The 26,178-nt window shown below is 46.4% G+C and overlaps 1 protein-coding gene across 2 annotated transcripts in view; it reads left to right on the top strand.

Moving 5' to 3' along the window:
* The window catches only part of LOC311052378 (NACHT, LRR and PYD domains-containing protein 3-like), a 70,484-nt gene that overhangs the window by 41,391 nt on the left and 2,915 nt on the right, over window positions 1–26,178 (top strand). For both annotated transcript variants that reach the window (XM_084067309.1, XM_084067310.1), the window contains 7 exons: window positions 11,650–13,459; window positions 16,979–17,152; window positions 19,355–19,528; window positions 20,695–20,868; window positions 22,187–22,360; window positions 23,647–23,820; window positions 25,627–25,800. In XM_084067309.1, the coding sequence (XP_083923435.1) occupies window positions 11,650–13,459; window positions 16,979–17,152; window positions 19,355–19,528; window positions 20,695–20,868; window positions 22,187–22,360; window positions 23,647–23,820; window positions 25,627–25,800 (2,854 nt within the window). The remainder of the gene's footprint in view (window positions 1–11,649; window positions 13,460–16,978; window positions 17,153–19,354; window positions 19,529–20,694; window positions 20,869–22,186; window positions 22,361–23,646; window positions 23,821–25,626; window positions 25,801–26,178) is intronic.

Here is a 26,178-nt window from a genome sequence, read left to right on the forward strand (position 1 = left end):
CTATCCAAGTCGAACCTTGGCTGTTGGGGGCCCACACCTAACCCAACGTCTACAGGGAGTCGCAGATGACGCCCAAACATGAGGAAGGAGGGGGCATAGTTAGTTACAGTATGTGGGGTATTGTTATAAGCATGTACTAGCTCTTGCATATATTCGGGCCAATGATGCTGCTTATCTGTCTCTAGGGAGCGGAGCATATTCAACAGGGTTTGATTAAAACGTTCAGCACTGCCATTCCCTTGCGGGTGGTAGGGCGTGGTTCGACTCTTAGCTATACCATATGTGTCACAGAGCTGCTTCATTAACGTGGACTCAAAATTAGCACCACGGTCCGAATGAAAACGGGCCGGGCAGCCAAAAGGTTGGATTACATGGGTCCATAAAGCCCTTACTGTAGTCTGCGCCGTCTGATCACGGGTATGGATTGCCCAGGAGTAACGTGTAAACAAATCCGTAGCAACAAGGATGTTCTGGTAAGTATCTGCAGGTCTGCCTAATGATAAAAAGTCTAACCCTATGACTTCTAGAGGGTAGGAAACAGTGATAGGGTTTAGTGGGGCTCTAGGCTCAACTCTCTCCCTCTGTAGGCTGCAGGCAACACAACCCTGGTGGAACTGGCGTACCTCTCCCTCCATGCCCGGCCAGTAGAACCGCTGGCGGATCCAGCCTAAGGTACGGTCCACACCAGCATGTGCGGCAGCCTCGTGTGACTCTCTCCAGACCTCTTGACACCTGGAACTTGGGCACACAACCTGGAAGTGTTCTTCGAGTGTATGAGAGTCAATTACTTTTCTACATAAGATGTTATTTCTGACTTGCAACTTTTTCCACTGTTGGAGCAGACTCTGGGCTCTACGAGACATTGCCAAACGTTCTGGGTTGCTGGGACATGTTTGCTTCTCCACATACCTCCTGATGGTTTGAATGTCCGGGTCACCCAGCTGTGCGTCTTCCCATTCACTGCTGACCCATTCCTCTCCTCCACTAGGGGTCAGCTCAACAGCAGCCACGCTGGCAATTGGTCCAGGGGGCTCGGGGGGCTCAGCAGGGGCTGGGCACCTAGACAGTGCATCTGCATTGACATTACTCTTACCGGAGCGATACTTTATGTCGTAATCGAAGGAGGCCAGCTGGGCTACCCAACGCTGTTCTACCGCACCTAGGCGGGCTGTTTGTAGGTGGGCGACTGGGTTGTTGTCCGTATAGATGGTGAAGTGCGCCCCGGTCAGGTAATCTTTAAATTTTTCGGTTACCGCCCACTTTAGACCTAGAAGTTCCAATTTGAATGAACTATAATTGGCGTCGTTCCGCTCGGTTGGATGCAGGCTCCGGCTTGCATAAGCTACTACTCTCTCTTGCCCTTCTTGGACTTGGGCCAGGACCGCGCCAAGGCCCAGGTTGCTGGCATCTGTATACACAATGAAGGGAAGGTTATAGTCAGCATAGGCTAAGACAGGGGCAGTTGTCAGTGCCGTTTTCAATGCTTCAAAGGCTTTCTGACATTCTGGGGACCACTTTACTTTCCAGGACTTGGTGGCCCGATCGACTGGAATTCCTGTCAGTAACGCATTGAGGGGGCGGGCGACCTTAGCAAACCCAGACACAAAACGTCTATAATAACCAGCTAGGCCTAGGTATGCTCGAACCTGACCTACAGTACCAGGGACTGGCCAATTTGAGACTGCTGAGATTTTGCCTGGGTCTGGTCTTACCCCATCACGATCTACTACATGGCCCAAGAATTTAACTTCTTTTTGGAGGAGCCTGCATTTGTCCATCCTCACCTTCAGCCCGTGCTGCTGGAGGCGCTCAAACACTTTGTCTAGGTGTTGTAAGTGGGAAGCAAAGTCAGGGGAATAAATTATGATGTCATCTAAATATACTAATAAGGAATCTGTCACCTGTCCGCTTAGGCACTGTTGCATCAAGCGCTGAAATGTGGCCGGGGCGTTGCAGAGTCCGAAGGGCATGCGCTCAAACTCAAACAGGCCCAGGGGAGTGGTGAAAGCTGTCTTTTCTCTGTCTCGGGGGTCCATCTCAACCTGCCAGTAACCGCTGGCCAAGTCAAGAGTAGAGAACCACTCAGCTCGGGTCAAGTTGGTCAGGGTCTCCTCGATTCGAGGCAGGGGGAAAGCATCTTTATGGGTTACAGCATTTAATTTTCTATAATCCACACAAAATCTCCAACTGTTGTCTTTCTTTTTAACTAGCACTATAGGTGCTGCCCATGGGCTGCAACTTTCCTTGATCACTCCTTTTGTCAACATTTCTGCAAGCATAGTTTTGACTTCCTTATACATGAGAGGAGGAAGGGGGCGGTACCTCTCTTTGATGGGTGCTGCGTCGCCGGTATGGATGCGGTGTTGCACCAGGTCGGTCCGTCCAAAGTCCTCTTCGTCTCTGGCAACTACTCGCTCCCATTTAAGGAACAGGGCATGCAATTCCTCCTTCTGCTCTGCAGACAGATTAGATTTGTTAGTCATTTCGATCACCTCTTTTGGTAGGCCTCGGCTCTCCTGGTCACAGGTAACATCCACCAGTCCCACATCAACAACACAGTCTTCACCCAGGGACAGATCTAAATCATGGGAACCATGTACATTAGCTTCATCCACACGGTACAATTTCCCTAGTCTCTGGAAGCGGCCTATAGACATACTGTAAGGGTGGGGGTTACATACACGGATGGGGACTCTCCCTCGTCTTACTACCGCCAATGTTCTGGCAACACCAACATTGCTGGTCTCCTGTAGTGCTTCTACCATGGCATAGTAGTCTTCTCCATTGGGGCCCATTCGAGTTCGTCCCCACACTAGCATTTCACTCCTGGGGGGTACCTTTATGGTGCCACGGCCAGCCGGCCGCACATATCCTAGGGATCCATCCTCCTCCACGGTGGCTTCCACCCGACGGCAGGTTGCAAAGGCTTCTCTCCAGATCTTTGGGTTCTTAAGCTGGCGGGGAGAGAGGTCAGACCTTCCGGGCCACTTAAAGAGTGCATCCCAGCACGCTTCAACCACGTTCATGCCAATAAGCAGGGGTTTAGTGGTGTCCTCATCTTTTACAATTAGAACCCCCCGCCCCGATATCTTAATCCCGTCTATCTCAAAGTCTAATACAGCATAGCTGGTGTAAGGGATCGCAAGATTATTGGCGGCTCTCAATTTTAGAATTAAGGGGGCTCTACCAAGCTTTGCTTGTGTAAAATGTTCCTCAAATAAACTCTGGCTCATTAAAGTGACTTGTGAGCCGGAATCTAAAATGCCTTGGAGTTTTACCCCTTCAATAGTTACTTCTAGGTTTGGACATCGTCCAACAAATGCTTCAGTGGCCCTCAACTCTCCCAACCGGTTATCAACCCCTGCCCCTCGGGCCTCAGCAGCAGGGAACTCTAGTTTAACTGTGGCCTGCTCCTACAATTCCTAGCAATATGGCCTGCTCTTCCACAATGGCGACAAATGGGCCTACCCTGTTTGTCCCAGTCGTTGGCGTAAGAGGGCTGTGGGGAGTCTCTTCTGGTCTGTACAGGAGGTGGCTTGTCTCTGGGTGAGTGGAGGGGCGGTGGCGTTGTAGATTGGAGGAGCGGTCGGATCTCCTTCATCAAGTCCTGGGCGAGTCCCTTCATCTGGGATTTTACATCCTCCATTATCTCCCGTTTCATGGCCTCTTTCCAGTCGGCTTCCTGTGGAGTGGGAACACGAGGGCGGACATATGAATTGTCAACTGCAGAGCAAGTTACCTCAGCTTGTGGCCGTCCATACTCTCCTTCTAGCAACAGCGCCTCCTGGCGTAATGCAGTGAAATCCTTGTCGGGGTTGCGGCGTGCATAGACCTTGATAGCCTGAGACAGAGGGCTCTCTCGTAGGCCCAGTAGCAATTGATCCCGCAGGTTAGCTGCGGAGGGAGGGCCGTCAGGGTCATGTTGCCGCAGCCTACTATGAAGTTCACGCAACCTTAGCAAGAAAGATGGCATTGACTCACTGGGGCGTTGAACACAACTAAAAAACTGTGAGCGTAGTACTGCATGGGGGGTCGTCTCATGATAAAGGGAGTCTAAATATGTGAAGACTTTTGCCACAGTATTCTTTTCCGCAGCTTCTAGTACATTAACCTGTCGTTTAGCTTCTCCAGCTAAGGCCCCAATAATGATAGCCACACCTGTAGCTTCCTCTAATGCTTGTGCTCCCAATATCCCTCTAATTTGTTCTTTCCACTCTATGTATTTAATATCATTTGCTGTTCCATTAAACTTCGGCAGCCACGGGGCACCGGGAAAAATTGGCATCATCATGTTTAAATTGAAATGAAAAAGAACTTAATTTTAAACAAAAACACCTTGCTTCAAATTTCTTTGCCTTCACTTTATATTGGTCCTGCCGACATACGCCAAATGTGGCCACCCGGCCAGACACAGGCCTGCTAAGTTATAAAGTGCAAAATGTGCTGTGTCTGAACCTTAAAAGAATAATACCGACTACGCCACCTTTTTTAGAAGAGGTATTTGGTCCTCTGAAATATCAGTCACTTAACAAGTGACATAGGCAACACAGGTTCGACCAATAATTTAAAAAGCTTTGGCAAAGAAATATTTGAAGCAGGCAAGGTTAACTGGTTTAAAAAGGTAAATACCTTTTTTATTATAAAAAGCCCTTTACAATATTCTAAAGAATAAAACATACAACTTTAATTAAACACTTTAAAATATTCAGATACCACAAATAAAACTATGAGACCACTAAAACTAAATGAAAACACACTAAGCTAAAATTGTAAATTAAAGTGACCGTGACTGGGAATGGATTGGAGTGGGGACAGTTCTGTTTGAGGAAGTGTGGGGGTCTTCTGACGCGGCGCCGTCCACAGCTCCTAGAGGGACAGAGAGCGTAGCGGCAGATCACTCGAATTTCAACAGTTTACACAACTCAGTTTCTCAGGTAATGGCGTAGCCAAATGTGGTTAATCTTCGACAGTGCGGGACGATTCAGGTACTCACCGACAAGGCAGAGCTATTGCTCTGCCGCTGCGGTAGTTGCGTGTCGCACTGTTCAGTATTCTCTCTCCGTCTCTGAGGTGATCCACGCCGTCTGCTCGTCTCTCTGCTCTTATGTTGTGCTGGCCGTCGCTCTCCCCACTCTCCACTGTCCGTAACTGTTCCTCTCCCTCCACGGTGTTGTCGCTCCTGTGTCTCTCTCTCGTGTGTCTCTCTCCTCTGTCTCTTTTCCCTTTCCCTTTCAAACATTTCCCCGTTCTCTGTTGTACACACCCCCTGTGTGCCAACTGGCTCCGTGGGTTTCCAGCGCGTGCTCTGGTTGGCGGACCGTGTCTGTGCGTCTGTGCCCAGCTGTAGGCTTTTCGCTAATTCCAGTGATTGACAGGCTCAGTTCAGTCAGTGGCAGAACAAAATCATTAATACACACAACACAAATAAATCAACTCAAATAACTCAACATGCAGCAAAAAGTAATAAACAAAATCACAGCAAAGTAAGTATAATCGAAATCACAACAAACCAAAATAAATGATATCACAGCAAAGTAAATCATAATCAAAACACAGCAAAATCATAATAATAATAGTTCTGCCGACTGACACATCCGTGCTATTTCACCGTGTTTGGGGGCGATCGGGTTGGTTTCATTGTAAGCTCCACTCTGAGATCTGTCAGCAGCTAATGAGAGCGTGAGTCACATGGGGGCGCGGCTGCACACAGGCTGCACACAGGCAGTGCACACTGCACACAGACACACGGGACACACAAGCCGAGCAGAGTTTCATAGTAAGCTCTACTTGGGCTCTTTCCGCGTTCGCAACTAGTACATTTGTAGATTTTGATTATTATTACAGAACATAGTAATAGTAAAAACGAGGTTAGTTTTTTATATGTCTACGAAATGACACACAAAATGCCTTTTTTTATAATCAACTATTAAATCAATTAGTCTGACAAAACACATTTTTTTAGCAACCACAATTTTGTTGTACAACAACGTTGCACAAAGATAGTGAAAATAGCCGGTCTACAAGCTCACAGCTTGTCACAATACAACACATTCTAAGCGTGTAGATAAACCCAGGGTTACGTATGTAACCCCGGTTTTATTAGTAGCGTAAGCAACTGCTTACTATGGGATATCATCGCCCCCTGGCGATTGCACAGAGCAACAACAGGACTCCCGGAACTCCAATGTCCATTGGATAAGGGTCGTGCTCCGCCTCTGAAACCTTCCACTCTGCACGCTCAGAAGCACACAGAGGGGGTTCAAAACGTAAGCAGTTGCTTACGCTACTAATAAAACCGGGGTTACATACGTAACCCTGGGTTATTATAGCGTAGCTTTAAGCAACTGCTTACTATGGGACACATACACGTCCCCCGGGGGAGCCCCCAGTTGTGACAACCCTTACCCCCACGCTTGCCCAAGGCCTCAGGACCTGCCCCCGGCAGGACCCTGACCCCCAGGCACCCCAGACCCCTCGGGTCGGGACGCGCAGGACCTAAAAGGCAAGACCTTGACGGACAAAGGTCCTGTCCCTGTCACCAGTACAGGACAAAACCTAGATTATCCAACCAGTGACAGAGAACCCAAGGCCTCCTCCTCCCCGGACCATGCCTAGCCTGTCCCGGGAGGGCACGGAAGGCCAGCCAGGTAGGAAGAGAAGCATGCCCTCGGGCACCCCTCGCATTCCCCACCATGAAACTGGCCACTGCATACTTACAGGGAGAAACAACATGCCCCAGGGCAAGTTTTACACTCTCCCACCAGTAAGAAAAGTGCAAAAAGGTCGAGAGACGACCAATCAAACCGTGACAGGGAGAGAGAAGCACGCCCCCAGGCGTGCCTCGCAGTCCCTACCGTAAACCGTCTGCTGCACTGACCCAGGGAGAAACGGCATGCCCCAAGGCACTCTTCTACCTGGAGTCAGCTCCTACACCCAAAACTGTGCGCGCCATCTCAGACGCCGCCACGTCAAGGCTGTAGAAAGATGCAAAGGTCGAGGGAGACGACCAGTTAGCCGCGGAGTAGATTTCCTGCATCGACACCCCCTTGTAAAGGGCCCAAGATGCAGCCACACTCCGAGTAGAGTGGACCCTCAGTCCCACTGGGATAGGGACCCCCGTACTCACGTATGCCAACCGAATCGCCTCCACGATCCATCTGGCCAGGGTCGGTTTAGCCACCGCCTTCCTCTGACCTCGGCCAAAGGTCACGAAAAGCTGAGACGACCTACGGCCCATGGCAGTCCTCTGACAGTAGAGCTTCAGAGCCCTTACTGGACAGAGACAATGTAACCGTCTATCCTTCGCCGAAGAGAACGGCGGAGGATGAAAAGCCCCCAGTTCCACTGGGGCCCTGGCAACCGCGCCGGTTTTGGACACGAAGGCCAAGTTGGGTTTCAACAAAACCCTCTTGCCGTCGTCCGAAAATCACATGCAGTCCTCACTCACCGAGAGCGCCTGCATGTCACCGACGCGTTTTGCCGTACAAAGGGCCACCAGGAGCACCGTTTTGAAGCTGACGATCTTCAGATCTACAGTCTCAAAAGGTTCAAAGGGGGGCCGGCATAGCGCTTCCAGCAGTCAGGTCCCACTTCGGGAACAAAGGTCTGTTCACTGGCCTAGCTCGCTTAGCACCGGCCATAAACCGTTGCACCAGCGAGTGCATACCCACTGACTTGCCATCAAACCCATCGTGGCAAGCGGAGATAGCCGCCAGGTACACCTTGATGGTAGAGAAAGCCAAATCGTGGTCCAACCTGTCCTGCAGGTAGATCAGAATGCTTCTCACAGGGGCCTGAAAAGCAACCACAGGAGGCGACTGCTCCAGGCACCAAGTCTCGAACATATTCCACCGAATGTCGTACTGACTTCTGGTAGAGGCTGCTCTAGCCCCCTGAATGGTGGCTACCACGTCAGGGGGCAGCCCTAGTGAGCTCAGACTCGACCTTTCACGGGGTAAAACCACAGGTCTAGTCTCTGGGGGTCCTCGTGGAACACCTCGTTCTCGCCTTGTCTCAGGAGGTTCCTGAACAGGGGGAGAGGCCACGGCTCGTCGTAAAGGAGGGGAGAGGTCCAGGGGTGGAAAGGCATAGAGTAGCACGCTCGGCCAGTCGTGCGCTAGAGCGTCTACCCCCAAGGACCGGTCCTTGAGCCCCATCGAGAAGAACCGCGAGCACTTTGCGTTCTCTGCGGATGCGAACAGATCGATTTTTGCCCGGCCGAACCGGGCCCAGATCAGGTCCATCACTTTCGGGCATAGCGACCAGTCCCCGTACCGGAGCCCCCGTCTGGACAGCAGGTCCGCACCGCTGTTCAGGTGGCCCGGTACATGGGTGGCGCACAGCGAAGCTAGGCGTTGCAAGCTCCAAAGCGTCAACTCGCTCGCTAGTCTGTCCAAAACAAGAGACCCCAAGCCTCCTTGTTTGTTGACATAACACATCGTTGTGGTGTTGTCCGTCCTGACCAGGACATGGCACCCCACAATGCGGCTCTCGAAATGCTTGAGAGCCAGGAAGACTCCCAGCAGCTCCAGGTAGTTGATGTGGAACCTCCTCAGAGAGGAGTCCCAGAGCCCCCGGGCTGAGTAGCCTTCGTGGACAGCCCCCCAACCTGAGAGGCTGGCGTCCGTGGTAATCACCTTCCACGACACTACTGCGCCTATCCTGACTCCTTCGGACAGGAAGGTCGCGCGTGTCCATGGTTCGAGTGACGTCACACACTGTGATGTCACCACCACATTCCGTGAGCCCATGGAATGCGGTATCCTCAGAGACCGCATCCATCGCAGGAAAGGTCTCATGTGGAATCTGCCCAACCGGATCAGGTGTATGGCCGAAGCCATGAGACCTGCAGCTTGCATGCATGTCCTGTACGCGACCCGACGCCGCAGGCGCAGGGAGCGCACGCATGCCAAGAAGCTCGCCGTCCTGTCTTGAGACAGGCGCGCCACCATCGTGGTGGAATCCAAGGATATCCCCACGAAGGTGGCTAGTTGGGAAGGAATCAGAACGCTCTTCTGAGCGTTGATTGTGAAGCCCAGGGACTGCAGGTGCGCAATGGCCACCTTCATGTGCCGTGCCACCTCCTCCCTGGAGTCCGCTGCCAGTAGCCAGTCGTCTATATACGTCGCCAGACGCAGACCCTGCTGCCGCAGCGGGGCTATCGCCGCTTCTGTGCATTTCACGAAAACCCTGGGGCTCAGTGACATGCCGAAAGGGAGCACTGTGTACTCGTAGACCTTGCCTTCGTAAACGAAGCGCAGGAACTTGCGGTGCGGTGTGTAGATTGGGACGTGAAAATAGGCATCCTTGAGGTCTATACTCGTCCACCAATCTCCCTGTCGTATTGTCTGCAACAGCGTCGCCGTTGTGAGCATACGAAAATTGAAAACCTTCAGGAATCTGTTCAAACCCTTCAGGTTTAGAATAGGTCTTACGCCCCCCCCCATTCTTTTTCACCAGGAAATACTCTGAATAATAACCCAGACGGTTCTGATCCGGAGTCAATTCTCTGATTGCACCCTTGCTCAGGAGAGCTGAAACCTCTTCCCTCAGCGTTATGGCCGCTTTCAACATCCTTTCAACACGGTGCGCAGCACCCAAGGATTCGGTTCCATTCGGAAAAGCATCGAGCGAGAGGGTTCGTGGGGATGGTGGGGGCTGCTGACGTCACCTGCCCCGTCGGGCTTTGACCGATTGACAGTGGGGAATGCCCGTGACGTAGACGGGGAATTCCACACACCGTAGACATCCGCCCTGTAGCATTGCTTGGTAGCGCTAGCCGGGCTAATGTTGGTCTCGTCACAGAGCGCGCGGCCGTTCCCATGGGGACACGGGACGCTGCCGGCTCTCCAGACGTAGTCCCGGAACCTTGCCCCGGTGTAGTACCTACCCGGATCAGAACACCTCTCCCACCAGGGGAGTGTTGACCGGGGCCCGTCGAGGTGACTTCCGTTGAACTTCGTCCGCCATGTTGGTGAGGTCGATAGGAACGGACCTCTCGTGTGGTGTGTGTACCCGGAGCGAAAGCATGGTCCCCCTTGGGGACTTTAGCTGGTGTAACACCGGGGTTCTGTGAGACGTAAACTTCCGCCTCACCTCCGCCCTTTTGGCGAGGTGTGGGGAGGCGGCCATTTTGTGTCTCCTCCGTCTTGCAGAGGCGCTTTGCCGCCCTCTGCCGGACGGAAGGAGTAACTGCTGTGTCGCAGTTGGAATCAATGTTTTGTTTACACAGAACCCCCCTTTTACACCGCATATTAGAGACATTTGATTCGAAATTAAAGGTTTCTCTACCTGTAATTGATTCACAATTACAGCATGCACAGGATCTGTCCCTACAGTGTTTGGGATGTCGCCCCGTTCTTTTGGGGGACATAGCGAACACCGAGGGCTCATGAAATGTTGCAGAGGGCCCTGCTTCCCACCGGGAAACAGGTTGCCTTGACTTTTCATGGCACTGGAAAAAATGAGCATTTGTGTTTCTGACAATAGATTTATTCCACACACAGGAGGCATTTTTTACATGTATTTCTGGAAAAGGACACACATGACTTTGAACCGTATTCACTGTCTTTAGCGTCTTTCTTAGTCTCTTTGCACTGGTGGACTCGTCCTCGACTCTGTCCAACCTGGCAAGGAAAGCGCCAGTCCTTTTTCGTAAGTTGCGTTTCGAAAGCTGGCCCCGCATGATGCCGGCCGAGGGGCCGTGACGGGGCCCACTGTCCTTGCGTCGGGGCCGAGGTGAAGGGGGATGTGGCGGAGCTTTCTTGTCGTCCTTACGTCTCACGTCCTGGGCACCGAGAGAGCTATTGGGTCGCTCCCAGGAGCTGGCTCTGGTGGAGGACGCCCTGGATGCACCACGCTTGCGTCCAGAGGTGCGTCTGCCGCCCGCGGCTCCTTGCTGTTGAGGCCTGGCCACAGCGGGGGTTACGGGGGTTGAGAGGAGGCCTGTGGCTGTCTCCTCGAGCTGCTTCTCCGCCGCCTTGGTCTTGGTGATCAAGTTGGCAGCGGTGTCGAAGAGGTTGCCCGGCTTGAGCTGGAGGCTTTTCAGACCCGAGGTCAATATGGCCTTGCAACCGGAGGCGAGGTCGAGCCACTGTAGAGGACGGGAGAGTTACAATAAACTGAAACTGTTTTTAAACGAAAGCTCCCGTAGAGTAGCACGGTAGTGCCCTCGCTTTGGGTGTTTGTTTGATTTCATCATTTTCTCCTTAGTTATGCTTCGTTGGCTCTGTGTGCTTCGCGCTGGCAGAGTGGAAGAAGAGGCGGAGCTCATGTTAGACCCTTATCCAATGGACATTGGATTTCCGGGAGTCCTGTTGTTGCTCTGTGCAATCGCCAGGGGGCAATGATATCCCATAGTAAGCAGTTGCTTAAAGCTACGCTATAATAACTATAGATACTATAACTAAGATTGATTATATATATTTTTATAATCAATTGAATTGACACACACACACACACACACACACACACACACACGCACACGCACACGCACACACACACACACACACACACACACACACGCACACACAATTCAAAATACCAGGTGTAAGTTCGAGATTTTAGTGTGTGTTTTGTTATTCATGACCTTAAAATAAACATTTCTACAATGTCTATCATTTACAAAAGGAATTGTATTGTTTCTTACAGATTTTCTGGTGAAAACACAAGGGAGTGAACAACGGATTTCATTCTACCAAAAAAAGTTCAAAACAAATGTTGAGGTCCCCTTTGCGTGTGTACCTGAAGGGACAGTCCAAATGATGGACAAGCGGGAATTTGTAGGAAACTACACATATGTCAGCGTCATACAAGTTGAGAGCACAGAGGTCAGCAGTGAGCATGAGGTCACACAGATGGGGATGAAGAAAGCAGGCCAGGAGATCAAACTCAGTGAAATCTTTAAATCACCTTTTGGACCAAATATTCACATAAGAACAGTGATGTCCATTGGTATCGCAGGAGTTGGAAAAACCTTTCTTGTTCATAAGTTTATCTATGACTGGGCAACGACAGAAATGCAACATCCCCATCTCATATTTGTGCTCCACTTCCGCCGGCTAAATTTGCTGCATGGAAAAAGGTTTAGTTTGGCACAGCTAATTCACAAATGCATCGGCGCAGCCACATGCATCCCGGAAGAGGCTCTTAATTACATCTTCACAACGCTTCAAGAGTCAGGAATCTCTAGTTACGACAAGAGTCCCTTCAAACTTTTGTTCATCCTCGATGGATTAGATGAAAGTCGGCTGACCCTAGACTTCAATACTTTCCATGACTGCTCTGGTCCCACCTCACTGGAGGTCCTATTGGTAAACCTGATGAAAGGGGAGCTGCTTCGCTGTGCTCACATCTGGATAACCACACGCCCTGCAGCGGCCAAAAAGATCCCTTCTGGCTTTGTTCATATAGTGACAGAGGTGAAAGGGTTCAGTGATGACAAGAAGAAGGAGTACATCATGAAGAGATTCGGTGATGAGAACCAGGCCAACATAATCATCTCACACATCACTGCATCAAAGAGCCTCCACATCATGTGTGAAATCCCAGTCTTCTGTTCGATCACTGCCACAGTTCTGGAGGACATGTTGACAACAGACCAGACAGGAGAACTGCCCAAGACCCAGACTGAGATGTACTGCCGCTTCATGTTGGTTCAGACAAGGAGGGATGGGGAGAAGTATGAGACACAGACTGATAGAACTGTTCTTCTGAAGCTGGCCAGACTAGCATTTGAACATCTGAAGACAGGGAACCTCATCTTTTACCAAACAGACCTTAAAAAATGTGGTCTTGGTGTTAAAGAAGCCCCACAGTACTCAGCCATGTGCACAGAGATCTTCAAAAAAGACAGTGATTTCTGCAAGGAAGAACCCGTCTACTGCTTTGTTCATCTGAGCATTCAGGAATTTCTGGCTGCAGTTTACCTGTACCACTGTTTCAGAGAGAGGAAGATCCTGGCTGACTGGAAGATATTCCTGAAATTAAGAAAGCTCAAGTCCCTGGATGACTTCCTGAAATATACCATGCGCAAAGCCCTAAAGAGTGAAAACGGCCACCTGGACCTCTTTGTGCGTTTCCTTCATGGCCTCTCACTGGAGTCCAATCAGCGTCTGTTACAAGGCCTGCTGGGTCAGACAGAGAACAGTTCAGAGAGCGTCCAGAAAGTCATCCAGAACTTGAAGGAGATGAACACTGATGCCTCTCCTGACAGATGTATCAACATCTTCCACTGTCTGATGGAGATGAAGGACCAGTCAGTATATCAGTACATCCAAACATACCTGAAGTCAGAGAGCAAGAGGGTGAAGAAACTCTCTGAGATCCAGTGTTCAGCTCTGGCCTACATGCTACATATGTCAGAGGAGGTTCTGGATGAGTTGAAGCTGAGCACATTCAACACATCCTTGGAGGGGCGTCGGAGACTGATCCCAGCTTTGAGGAACTGCATAAAGGCTGAGTTAGTAGTCATGTCAATATCAACACATTAGAACAGTCAAAATCATTCTAAAGCCCTTCAGTCATTTTATACATTTTGACTTGCTTTAATGTAGTTCTGTTATCTGTTTGGGTTATAGGTGATATTAAATATAAAACACTTCATATAGTCATTATAAATGCAGCAAAATTACAGCAAGACCTTGGTTTATGTGCAGCCTATGTACATATTATTGCATTATTATGTTTTTGCTACTGTATCAATTATTGTTTTCATACATATTATTAATACTAGCATTAGTTGTTGTAATATTAGTATTATGGCCCATCACAACAAACAGATGATGGCTTGGGACAGATTTGAACATCTGTTAATATTTTACATCAACCAAGCAACGTTGCATGCGTGCTCTGTTACCTCGAATACAATACGTTTTTTATTTTAGGCCATTTATTATTAATTAAACTTTCACATTTTCCCCTCAATGTCCCTTCCTGCAATGGAAAAGGACTTTGTTATTCACTGTTAGAAAAATGGCCCGTGAGCCAGGTGATCTGACTCTTACGCTCACTACGTTAGTTGCAGAGCAAGTAAGGCAAAGGCCCCGCCTCCCCCTCATGTCAATGTAGTTGTCAATGTTTACAACTTGATGAGAGGACATATGGAAATATCCTTATGGACTCCTTGACGAGTGATCAGGTGAACGTGTTCTCTCTCTCTCTCCTTTGCAGATGCACATCTCTCTACTAGTAGTTGGTAGAGGGAGAGGGAGATAGTTAGATGGATAGATAGATCTATCTATGGATGGATGGATGGATGGATGGATGGATGGATGGATGGATGGATGGATGGAGATAGATAGATAGATAGATAGATAGATAGATAGATAGATAGATAGATAGATAGATAGATAGATAGATAGATAGATAGATAGAAAGATAGACCATTTCGCCAGTTATAAAAAAAGTATACACATATATATATCTTTTTTTTAAATGGCAGATCTACAAGCTCACAATGCGTCGTTTTACAGTGCGCTGTGAGCTTGTAGAGAAGTACAGGTGTACAGGGCTGAAGTGGTTACTGTATGTTCTGTAATAATAATCAACATCTATAAGTAACTAGTAACTAAAGGTTTCACATAGTTGTAGTAGAGTAAAAGTACAAAGTTTGTGTGTGTGTGTGTGTGTGTGTGTGTGTGTGTGTGTGTGTGTGTGTGTGTGTGTGTGTGTGTGTGTGTGTGTGTGTGTGTGTGTGAAAAGTGTTAATAGGACAGATTAACATTTTCATGTGTTCATATCCATTCAGTTTGCAGAACTGTGGACTCACAGAGAGATGCTGTGACGATCTGGCCTCCGCTATCAGCTCCAACTCCACTCGGTGCCGCGCTATGAGCTTGTAGATCTGCCGAGCCCGTAGTACTACGGGCTATGGTCTTTTTAATGGTTACCACGTTAGATTACCCCCTCAGGCATATTGTGGGTTAATCTCATCCATGAAAATTACATAGAAGTTGAAAAAAGTGGGGGGAAAAAGTGATCACACAAAACACATTATTACAAAACACTAAAGCCAAGATATAACGTCAATCAGGGGGTCCGCGATCTACCCGTAAGCTTAATCCGAGCAGCGAGCGGCTGCCTGTGATCAGTGAGAGGGAAGCACCCGGGGGAAGCATGCAGCACCCGGGGTAAGCATCCGTGTGCACGTCACATGCTTGCGCTCGTAATGTGCACGCGCCTGTGATCAGTGAGAGGGGAGCACCCGGGGAAGCATGCATGCAGCACCTGGGGGAAGCATCAGTTTGCACGTCACATGCTTGCGCTCGTAATGTGCACGCGCCTGTGATCAGTGAGAGGGGAGCACCCGGGGAAGCATGCATGCAGCACCTGGGGGAAGCATCAGTTTGCACGTCACATGCTTGCGCTCGTAATGTGCACGAGCATACTCATACACGCGCGGGGATGCACTATTCCTGACCCCAAACACATCAGCCGAGCCGAGTGATGTGGTCGCCTCGCTATCATTGTTTTGAAACAAATAAAGAAAAACTTACCGCGATCGCGATCATTGCAACACAAGTGCGTCACAGTCGCCATGAATCCGTCCATGGAGTTTATTTTTATATGGATAAATCCGTGTGCCATGATCGGCGCGTTGCAGAGGACTACTGAAGGTAGGACTTTGTTCTTTTTCCAGCGCCCTTACCCGCCACCGAACCACCGTCCCTGGGCACGGAGGTTGTGTGTGTGTGTGTGTGTGTGTGTGTGTGTGTGTGTGTGTGTGTGTGTGTGTGTGTGTGTGTGTGTGTGTGTGCGTGTGTGTGCGTGTGTGTGTGTTTGTGCGCGCGCCTCAGTGCAGGGAGGCTGCGCGCACACGCGCTCACACAGGGACCGTGAGTCTCTCATGTGTAGTTGCCGATCGCTATCGTTGTTGTTTTGAAACAAAAAGAAAAAGTTAGGCTTGTGTTTGTGTGTGTGTGTGTGTGCGCGCGCGCCTCACTGCAGGGAGGCTGCGCGCACAGGCGCACACAAGAGTTGCCGATCGCTATTGTTGTGTTTTGAAACAAAAAGAAAAAGTTAGGCTTGTGTCTGTGTGTGTGTGTGTGTGTGTGTGTGTGTGTGTGTGTGTGTGCGAGCGCGACTCACTGCAGGGAGGCTGCGCGCACAGACGCACACATACTCACACGTGAATGAGTCAGAGTTGCGATCGCTATCGTTGTTGTTTTGAAACAAACAAAGAAAGTTAGTCTCTCCCGTGTTCGGATCGCCGTGCTCACAACCGTGTGTTGTGGATCGGCTATTTCCCCAATAGACTTGAAATGTGATTTGTGGACTATTAGTCAATTTAGTAAGTTACGCGATACAAATAGTACATATCACTTTGTTTTTTGGGCTTGTTTTCATAGACCTGGTTGCTTATTTCTCTCTCACAAGTCACAACCTGGCGTGGAATGTGTCTCACGTGAGCAGAGAGTCTTCAACCTGTGGGTTGGGATCTCAATGCCTTGTTAGCTTGTTAGCTTGTAGACAGATACTTTATTGTCCTTGCGGAAATTCATTTTGTACCAAGCAGCCATCAGGATACAAAAAAATCACACAACATAACATAAATACATATGTGGGCAAAAAGTTTGGAAAAGATAGCTCTCGATGAATGTATTGATGTTGCACTTTGAACTTTGAATTATTATTTATTATTATTTTTCATTTATTATTATTTTGAAAAAAAAATACAGTGAAAAATGTTGTTTGAAATGAGCTGAAATAAGCTTGCACTTTGGAAACAGTGATAAACCTTTTTTCAAATGAAAGAAGAGATTCTAAGCTTTGTTTTGAGATATTCCATGTGTTCATAGTCATAGCACAAAATATTCTGTGAGTCAGAATGGTCAAAATGTCTGGCAGTGGGGAAGCCTGTTCTAGAAAACCCTATGGCAGTCAATGTGTTAATGGGTTAAATGTATTATTTAAAAAAAGGACTTGACCAAAGACAGTTAATAAGACAGATTAACATTTTCATGTGTTCATCTCCATTCAGGTTGCAGGACTGTGGACTCACAGAGAGATGCTTTGACGATCTGGCCTCCGTTCTCAGCTCCAGCTCCTCTAGTCTGACACGACTGAACCTGTCTGGTAACGTGCTGCACGATGCAGGGGCTAAGCGTCTCTGTGTTGGACTGAAGAGTCCACATTGTAAACTGCCGGAGCTCTGGTCAGTAGTCCTGAAGTTTGTCACAGTCCTGTCTTTTTCTTCAAGCCTGTCTCTCTCCCTGGTGTCTTTTCTTTGGCTTGTAAATCTATGTTGCAGATTGGTGCAGTCAAATTGACTGACATCACTGTATGAATTATTGTTCTCATACATATTATTAATACTAGCATTAGTTGTTGTAGTATTAGTATTATGGCCCATCACAACAAACAGATAATCAGTTGGGACAGATTTGAACATCAGCAATATTTCACATCAACCAAGCAACGTTACATGTTGACGACTAGCCTGCCTGCTGCGCTCCGGGAAATCTAGAAGGTGCTCCGTCACCTCAAATACAAATACGTTTTTTATTTTAGGCTATTTATTATTAATTACATTTTCACATTTTCCCTTCAATGTCCTTTCCTGCAATGGAAAAGGACTTTATTATTCACTGTTAGAAAAATGTCCCGTGAGCCAGGTGATCTGACTCTTACGCTCACTACGTTAGTTGCAGAGGACTCCGCAAGTAAGGCAAAGGCCCCGTCTCCCCCTCATGTCAATGTAGTTGTCAATGTTTACAACTTGATGAGTGGACATATGGAAATATCCTTATAGACGTGTTCTCTCTCTCCTTTGCAGATGCATATCTCTCTACTAGTAGTCGGTAGAGGGAGAGGGAAATAGATAGATAGATAGATAGATAGATAGATAGATAGATAGATAGATAGTTTGCATCAAAATAGCAGAGCTACAAGATTACAAGTCGCCGCAATGTGACACTCTGTAGATCTTGCAGATCAGCTATTTTCAAAATATGTTGGGGAAAAAACTACATTTTAATTTGGGGGTACTTGACATGAAAGGTTTGAGAACAACACTGGTCTAGAACAACTCTGACAGCTGGGTAGCCACAGTTTTTACAAATTGTTTGATATGGCACTCAACAACTACAACAGCAAAGCTTGGATAGAGATAAACTGCATCATATTTTAGAGGGAAATCTCAATGTTTCAACCTCAATGACTTGACTGACTATCATTCACTACATCAGTGATATTATTTACAACATCACTGCACACATTTTACTATTGTTACAGTGTGAAGGGCATACCTTGAACCTTACATTCCCATATTTATGTGAACATCCCCTTAACTTAGACATATTATGTAAACGATGAAAATGTAGTTTATTGGTCATTATGGTTTATTGTTCATTCTAATCTAGCATTTCACAGCCTTTATGTATTAATGCTGTTTCAAATGATACAGCAACTCAGTGGTTGCATACAGAAGCAATACTGTTAGATTGCAGTATGTATGGGAGAAAGGCGTGTGTGTGTGTGTGTGTGTGTGTGTGTGTGTGTGTGTGTGTGTGTGTGTGTGTGTGTGTGTGTGTGTGTGTGTGTGTGTGTGTGTGTCAGGGATAAACTAAAACAAATGTTGAATCTTAACAGTCATGCTTTCAATAAACCAAATTGAAAGCATGAGCGCGTGCACGTGTGCGTGTGCGCGCGCGTGTGTGGTCGGGGCCATATATGTTAGTGCACTGTGGTTGGGAAGCCTTGTGGCTTGCATTGCATTCTAGTGTTGGTTCTACCGAATTGCTTGGGGGGCGGTGAAAACGAGTGCTACTTATCTGCTACTTAACATTATACTGTATATGTGTTTTGAAGTGGCAGATCTACAAGCTCCCAAAGCGTCGCATTACAGTGCGCTGTGAGCTTGTGGAGAAGTACAGGTGAACAGGGCTGAAGTGGTTACTGTATGTTTTGTAATAATAATCAAAATCTAAGTAACTAGAAACTAAAGGTTTTACATACATAGTTGAGTAAAAGTACAAAGTTTGCTTCTGAGATGTAGTAGAGTAGAAGTAGAATGTGTGTGTGTGTGTGTGTCTGTGTGTGTGTGTGTGTGTGTGTGTGTGTGGGTGTGCGTGTGCGTGCGTGCGTGCGTGCGTGCGTGCGCGTGTTGTATGAAGTAAAGTCAAATGTTGTATGATTTGGATTGTGGATTAGTGGTTTAAAAATGCTTTATGTGTGTTTGTGGTTGGATGTGGTGGTGGCTGCACTTTGTGTATATGTTTATTTATAATTATTTGTTATTTTAATGTGAAGCACACTGAGTGTATCTGGTATTAAATGTGTTATACAAATAAAAAGGACTTGACCAAAGACAGTTAATAAGACAGAATAACATTTTCATGTGTTCATCTCCATTCAGGTTGAAGGACTGTGGACTCACAGAGAGATGCTGTGAAGACCTGGCCTCTGTTTTCAGCTACAATTCCTCTAGTCTGACAATCCTGGACCTGTGGGGTAACGCGCTGCACGATGCAGGCGCTAAGCGTCTCTGTGTTGGACTGAAGAGTCCACATTGTAAACTGGTGGAGCTCAGGTCAGTAGTCCTGAAGTTTGTCACAGTCCTGTCTTTTTCTTCAAGCCTCTCTCCCTGGTGTCTTTTCTTTGGCTTGTAAATCTATGTTGCAGATTGGTCCAGTCAAATTGACTGACATCACGTGATGGATATGAGTCCAAAAATACACAAACTAATTAAACGAATACATTTTCACCTTCCAAATTGTTCCAACTTCATCTATGTATTCATTCTATGTTTACCAAACAGAAAATGGAGTAGTTTTTCCTGTTCCATGACCCTGGTACCACCATAACACATTATATAATGCAAGAGTTTTCAAAGTGGGGTCCGCGTACCCCCAGGGGTCCTTGAGGTGGTTCCAGGGGGTCCGCATCAAAATGTGATAATAGTAGCACCAACAACTGTTCAATCTACAAGCCCACAACACGTTGCAACTTTAACAACATAAATCGTGTATGGGGGTCCATGGCACAACATATTTTCAGATGGAGGTCTGCGGCCATTGAGCATTTTCATGTGACCAAAATATGGACTCCTGGGTTAATGTGGTTAAAAGAACATCTTATTCTCCCAGGCCTGTGGTCAGTTTTGTTTGTGTGTGTGTGTGTGTGTGTGTGTGTGTGTGTGTGTGTGTGCGTGCGTGCGTGCGTGCGTGCGTGCGTGCGTGCGTGCGTGCGTGCGCGTGCACACTGAGTGTATCTGGTATTAACCCATTAAGGTTTAAGGTTCCGATTCTACAAAATGTCTTCTAAATCCTAACAGTTTTTTGAAAAAACTTATGTTGCTATTTCAGTGGTTTTCAAACTTTTTCATGTCAAGGACCCCCAAAATATATATGTATTTATCCGCGGACCCCCATCTCAAAATATTTTGTTCCAGGGACCCCCCAGAAGCAAAGATTTGAGTTACAAATGTTCGCTTTAAAAATATATTCAAAGATTTGCACAAATTTCCTCGATTTTTCAAAAATAGCAGATCTACAAGCTCGTAGCCGGCACTCGGTGCCGCGCTACGAGCTTGTAGATCTGCTATTTTTGAATAGCCAAAGTGTAAAATAATTATTTTTAGCTCAAATCTAAAAATGACACAGATGCGTCCCTGGTCTTAATCGGTTAAAAAAAAAGACTTGACCAAAGACAGTTTATAAGACAGAATAACATTTTCATGCGTTCATCTCCATTCAGGTTGAGGGGCTGTGGACTCACAGAGAGATGCTGTGAAGATCTGTCCTTCGTTATCAGCTCCAACTCCTCTAGTCTGACCATCCTGAACCTGTACGATAACAAGCTGCACGATGCAGGCGCTAAGCGTCTCTGTGTTGGACTGAAGAGTCCACATTGTAAACTGGTGGAGCTCAGGTCAGTAGTCTTGAAGTTTGTCACAGTCCTGTCTTTTTCTTCAAGCCTGTCTGTCTCTCTCCCTGGTGTATTTTCTTTGGCTTGTAAATCTATTTTGCAGATTGGTCCAGTCAAATTGACTGACATCACGTGATGGATATGAGTCCAAAAATACACAAACTAATTAAACTAATACATTTCAACTTCCAAATTGTTCCGACTTCATTTATGTATTTATTTTATGTTTACCAAACAGAAAACTTAGTAGTTTTTCCTGTTCCATGACCACCACGGTACCACCATAACACATTATATAATGCAAGAGTTTTCAAAGTGAGGTCCGCGTACCCCCAGGGGTCCTTGAGGTGGTTCCAGGGGGTCCGCATCAAAATGTGATAATAATAGCACCAACAACTGTTCAATCTACAATCTCACAACACGTTGCAACTTTAAAGGTTCTATGACATTCATTTTCATGGGTGTAATTGACCTTGACCTCAATTACACCCAAAAAATCTGAACTTTGAACATTCAGTGGATTTTCTGTGGTCCCTCAACAGCGACACCCGCAGGCAAAGATTTTTTTTTTCATTGCAGTTGAAAAGGCTTTAGAAATGTGAGAGAAAAACACCTGCCATGGATCAATGGAGTGGATTTTTTTGTTAAAACCTTTAATACACGTTTGAAGGACCATGACAAAAACTTTTAATGTGTGGTAAAACTGAACGTCATGAAACCTTTAACAACATCGTGTATGGGTCCATGGCACAACCTATTTTCAGATGGAGGTCTGCGGCCATTGAGCATTTTCATGTGACCAAAACATGGACTCCTGGGTTAAGAACATCTTATTTTCCCAGGCCTGTGGTCAGTTTTTTGTGTGTGTGTGTGTGTGTGTGTGTGTGTGTGTGTGTGTGTGTGTGTGTGTGTGTGTGTGTGTGTGTGTGTGTGTGTGTGTGTGTGTGTGTGTGTGTGCGTGCGTGCGTGCGTGCGTGCGTGCGTGTGCATGTGCGTGCCTGTGTGTGGTGTCATTGTGGGGTGTGTGTGTGCGTGCATGTGTGCGTGCATGTGTTTGTGTGTGCGTGTTGTATGAAATGAAGTGAAATGTTGTATGATTTGGATTGTGGATTAGTGGTTTATAAATGCTTATAAATGTGTCTTTGTGGTTGGATGTGGTGGTGGCTGCACTTTGTATATCTGTTTATTTATAATTATTTGTTATTTTAATGTGAAGCACACTGAGTTTATCTGGTATTAAATGTGTTATGCAAAAAAAAGGACTTGACCAAAGACAGTTAATAACACAGAATAACATTTTCATGTGTTCATCTCCATTCAGGTTGGGTCGCTGTGGACTGACAGAGAGAGGCTGTGAAGATCTGGCCTCCGTTCTCAGCTCCAACTCCTCTAGTCTGACACACCTGAACCTGTGGGGTAACGAGCTGCACGATGCAGGCGCTAATCGTCTCTGTGTTGGACTGAAGAGTCCACATTGTAAACTGGTGGATCTCTGGTCAGTAGTCCTGAAGTTTGTCACAGTCCTGTCTTTTTCTTCAAGCCTGTCTGTCTCTCTCCCTGGTGTCTTTTCTTTGGCTTGTAAATCTATGTTGCAGATTGGTCCAGTCAAATTGACTGACATCACGTGATGGATATGAGTCCAAAAATACACAAACTGATTAAACTAATACATTTTCAACTTCCAAATTGTTCCGACTTCATTTATGTATTTATTCTATGTTTACCAAACAGAAAACATAGTTTTCCCTGTTCCATGACCACCACGGTACCAACGTCCAGTCCTGTTTTAAGTTAAACATTATAAAACTGAATGAGAGAGAGAGAGAGAGAGAGAGAGAGAGAGAGAGAGGGAGAGAGAGAGCGTGATCTGTGTGTTTTTGTTTGTGTGTGTGTGTGTGTGTGTGTGTGTGTGTGTGTGTGTGTGTGTGTGTGTGTGTGTGTGTGTGTGTGTGTGTGTTGTGTGAGCAGCAGCGTGTCTGTCACACGGGAACCCGTGCCTTCTTTTGTTGTTGTTGCCAGATTTTGCCAGAGAAATAAGCAACCAGATCTATGAGAACAAGCTCAACAAACGCGACAGGCCACATGAGCACTTTTAACCTATATACAGATACATTGGATTTTTGAAAATAGCCGATCTACAAGCTCATGTTGTAGATAGGCTATTTTCAAAGAAGAACATATTGGAGAAAAAAAGATGGAAATTGTGGAATATTTTCCAGATCCACAAAGATCTTGTATGGGGGTCTGGGGCACAACATATTTTCAGAAGGGGGGAGGTCTGCAGACAAATATTAATTTGGGGGTCCTTGCCATGGAAATGTTTGAAAACAACTGGTTCAAACAACATTAGGTCACAAGGCCAAATAAGCAACTAAACTGTCAAGCAACTTCACAGAAAAAACAAGCCCAAAGTCGCTTATAATAAGCGGACATGGCAACGCTAGTACTGCGTAGCCTACTTGAAGAGAGAGAGAGAGAAAGAGAGAGACGCATCACGGGAGACGTCGATTAAAATGACTTGGAATAAAAACAAATGTATGTATTGGGTCTGATCCTGTATAGCATCTTAGTGAACTATCCTACAGTGTGTAATCCCTGGTCGGGGATCAATCTGTAGTGTGAAAACCACAACGATATATGAGAGCCGATTTCAAGAAATAAACTCCTGCTGTGTGTAATGTTCAACGATCAAATGAATCCCCGACCACTTTAAAAGTCCTACAGTGTGTACCTGCCCTTAATAAAACAGATTAACATTTCCATGTGTTCATCTCCATTCAGGTTGGGGTACTGTGGACTGACAGAGAGATGCTGGGACGATCTGGCCTCCGTTCTCAGCTCCAACTCCTCTAGTCTGACACACCTGAACCTGTGGGGTAACGAGCTGCACGATGCAGGCGCTAAGCGTCTCTGTGTTGGACTGAAGAGTCCACATTGTAAACTGGTGGATCTCCAGTAAGTAGTCCTGAAGTTTGTCACAGTCCTGTCTTTTTCTTCAAGCCTGTCTGTCTCTCTCCCTGGTGTCTTTTCTTTGGCTTGTATGGATGAGTGTAAATAAAAGATGAGTGTTAAAATGTTTTAATTTACTGCTTTCTATAGTTTTAGCAATTTTTGCGATCTTTTTTTACAGTGGGCGGAGGCATTCTGTCCGGTGGCTAAATATGTATTTTTTTTACACAATAACCCGGCGTTTTCTTTGTTATTATTTACAGTAGCTCTTCTAGCCCCCAATAACTCACATCTGGCCATCAAAGACCACCGTACCTTTTTTTATTGTGTAAAAAAGGCATATTTAGCCACCGGAATAGACAGAATGCCCCCGCCCACTGTAAAAAAGATCGCAAAAATTGCAAAAACTATAGAAAGCAGTAAATGAAAAAGAAATAACACTCATCTTTTATTTACTTTAATTACAAGCTAAAATATAAACAACCGTAAAAAAACAAAGTTGTCCTTTTTTAAGCCTTTTATTTATTCGTTGCACACATGAGCATTTGGGATTTGAGCAAAGGGTTGATGAGGCTTTCCGGTTGTGGAGTAGTTCTTCTTCTTCTTCCTCCTCATCTTCATCTGAACCAGATTCAGGTTCAAACATTTATGGCTGTATTTGTCCAATTTGTCCTCCCTCTGCCATTTTGTAAACAAATGGGCAGAACCATGGGCAGTCCTTTAGTGATAAGGGGGAAGGACTAGGACAGGTGGGTGGTCTTATAGGAGGAAGCGGAGGGACTGGATTAGATGTGTGGTGCTAAGTGAAACCAGGTATACTTAATGAACTGGTGGGTGTGTCTACATAAAAACAACATTTTAACACTTACCGTGCACTTTTTTTTTTGGAAAGAAATCCTTACATAATAATAATACCTTATGATCAGGTTTTAGGGTTGAAAAGTATCATGGCACTCCATCTTTAACAACATAAATCGTGTATGGGGTCCATGGCACAACATATTTTCAGATGGAGGTCTGCGGCCTTTGAGCATTTTCATGTGACCAAAATATGGACTCCTGGGTTAATGTGGTTAAAAGAAGAACATCTTATTTTCCCAGGCCTGTGGTCAGTGTTGTGCGTGCGTGCGTGCGTGCGTGCGTGCGTGCGTGTGTGTGTGTGTGTGCATGCCTGTGTGTGTGTGGTGTCACTGTGGGGTGTGTGTGTGTGTGCGTGCATGTGCGCATGTATGTGTTTGTGTGTGCGTGTTGTATGAAGTGAATTGAAATGTTGTATGATTTGAATTGTGGATTAGAGGTTTATGAATACTTTATGTGTGTTTGTGGTTGGATGGGGTGGGGGCTGCACTTTGTATATCTGTTTATTTATAATTATTTGTTATTTTATTGTGAAGCACACTGAGTGTATCTGGTATTAAATGTGTTATAAAAAAAGACCAAAGACAGTTAATAAGGAGTATTTAGCCGCGGACATCTCAAAATATTTTGTTCCAGGGACCCCCCCAGAAGCAAAGATTTGAGTTACAAATGTTCGCTTTAAAAATATTCAAAGATTTGCACAAATTTCCTCGATTAAAAAAAAATAGCAGATCTACAAGCTCGTAGCGCGGCACTCGGTGCCGCGCTACGAGCTTGTAGATCTGCTATTTTTCAATAGTTTAAGTGTAAAATAATGCTTTTTAGCTCAAATCTAAAAATGACACAGATGCGTCCCAGGTCTTAATGGGTTAAATGTGTTATACAAAAAAAAGGACTTGACCAAAGACAGTTAATAAGACAGATTAACATTTTCATGTGTTCATCTCCATTCAGGTTGAGGGGCTGTGGACTCACAGAGAGATGCTGTGAAGATCTGGCCTCGGTTCTCAGCTCCAATTCCTCTAGTCTGACCATCCTGGACCTGTCTAGTAACGCGCTGCACGATGCAGGCGCTAAGTGTCTCTGTGTTGGACTGAAGAGTCCATTTTGTAAACTGGCTAATCTCCTGTAAGTAGTCCTGAAGTTTGTCACAGTCCTGTCTTTTTCTTCAAGCCTGTCTATCTTCTCGCCCTGGTGTCTTTTCTTTGGCTTGTAAATCTATGTTGCAGATTGGTCCAGTCAAATTGACTGACATCAGTCAATTTGTCCTTGAGGGGGTTCTAGGGGGTCCCCAGCAAAATGTAATAATAATACCATTTAAATAATTGTAACCACTTTAACTCTATATCGGCTATTTGAAATCTACAACACGTTGCAACTTTAACAACATAAATCGTGTACATAGGTAAAAGTATCAATACCACAATGTTGGAATATTCAAGTAAACTACATATACAAGTAAAAGTCCGGTATTGAGTGAAAGTACAAAAGTATTGGCATCAAAAT

Source organism: Gymnoscopelus microlampas (assembly GCF_963454915.1).
Source record: "Gymnoscopelus microlampas genome assembly, chromosome: 9".
Taxonomy (NCBI): domain Eukaryota; kingdom Metazoa; phylum Chordata; class Actinopteri; order Myctophiformes; family Myctophidae; genus Gymnoscopelus; species Gymnoscopelus microlampas.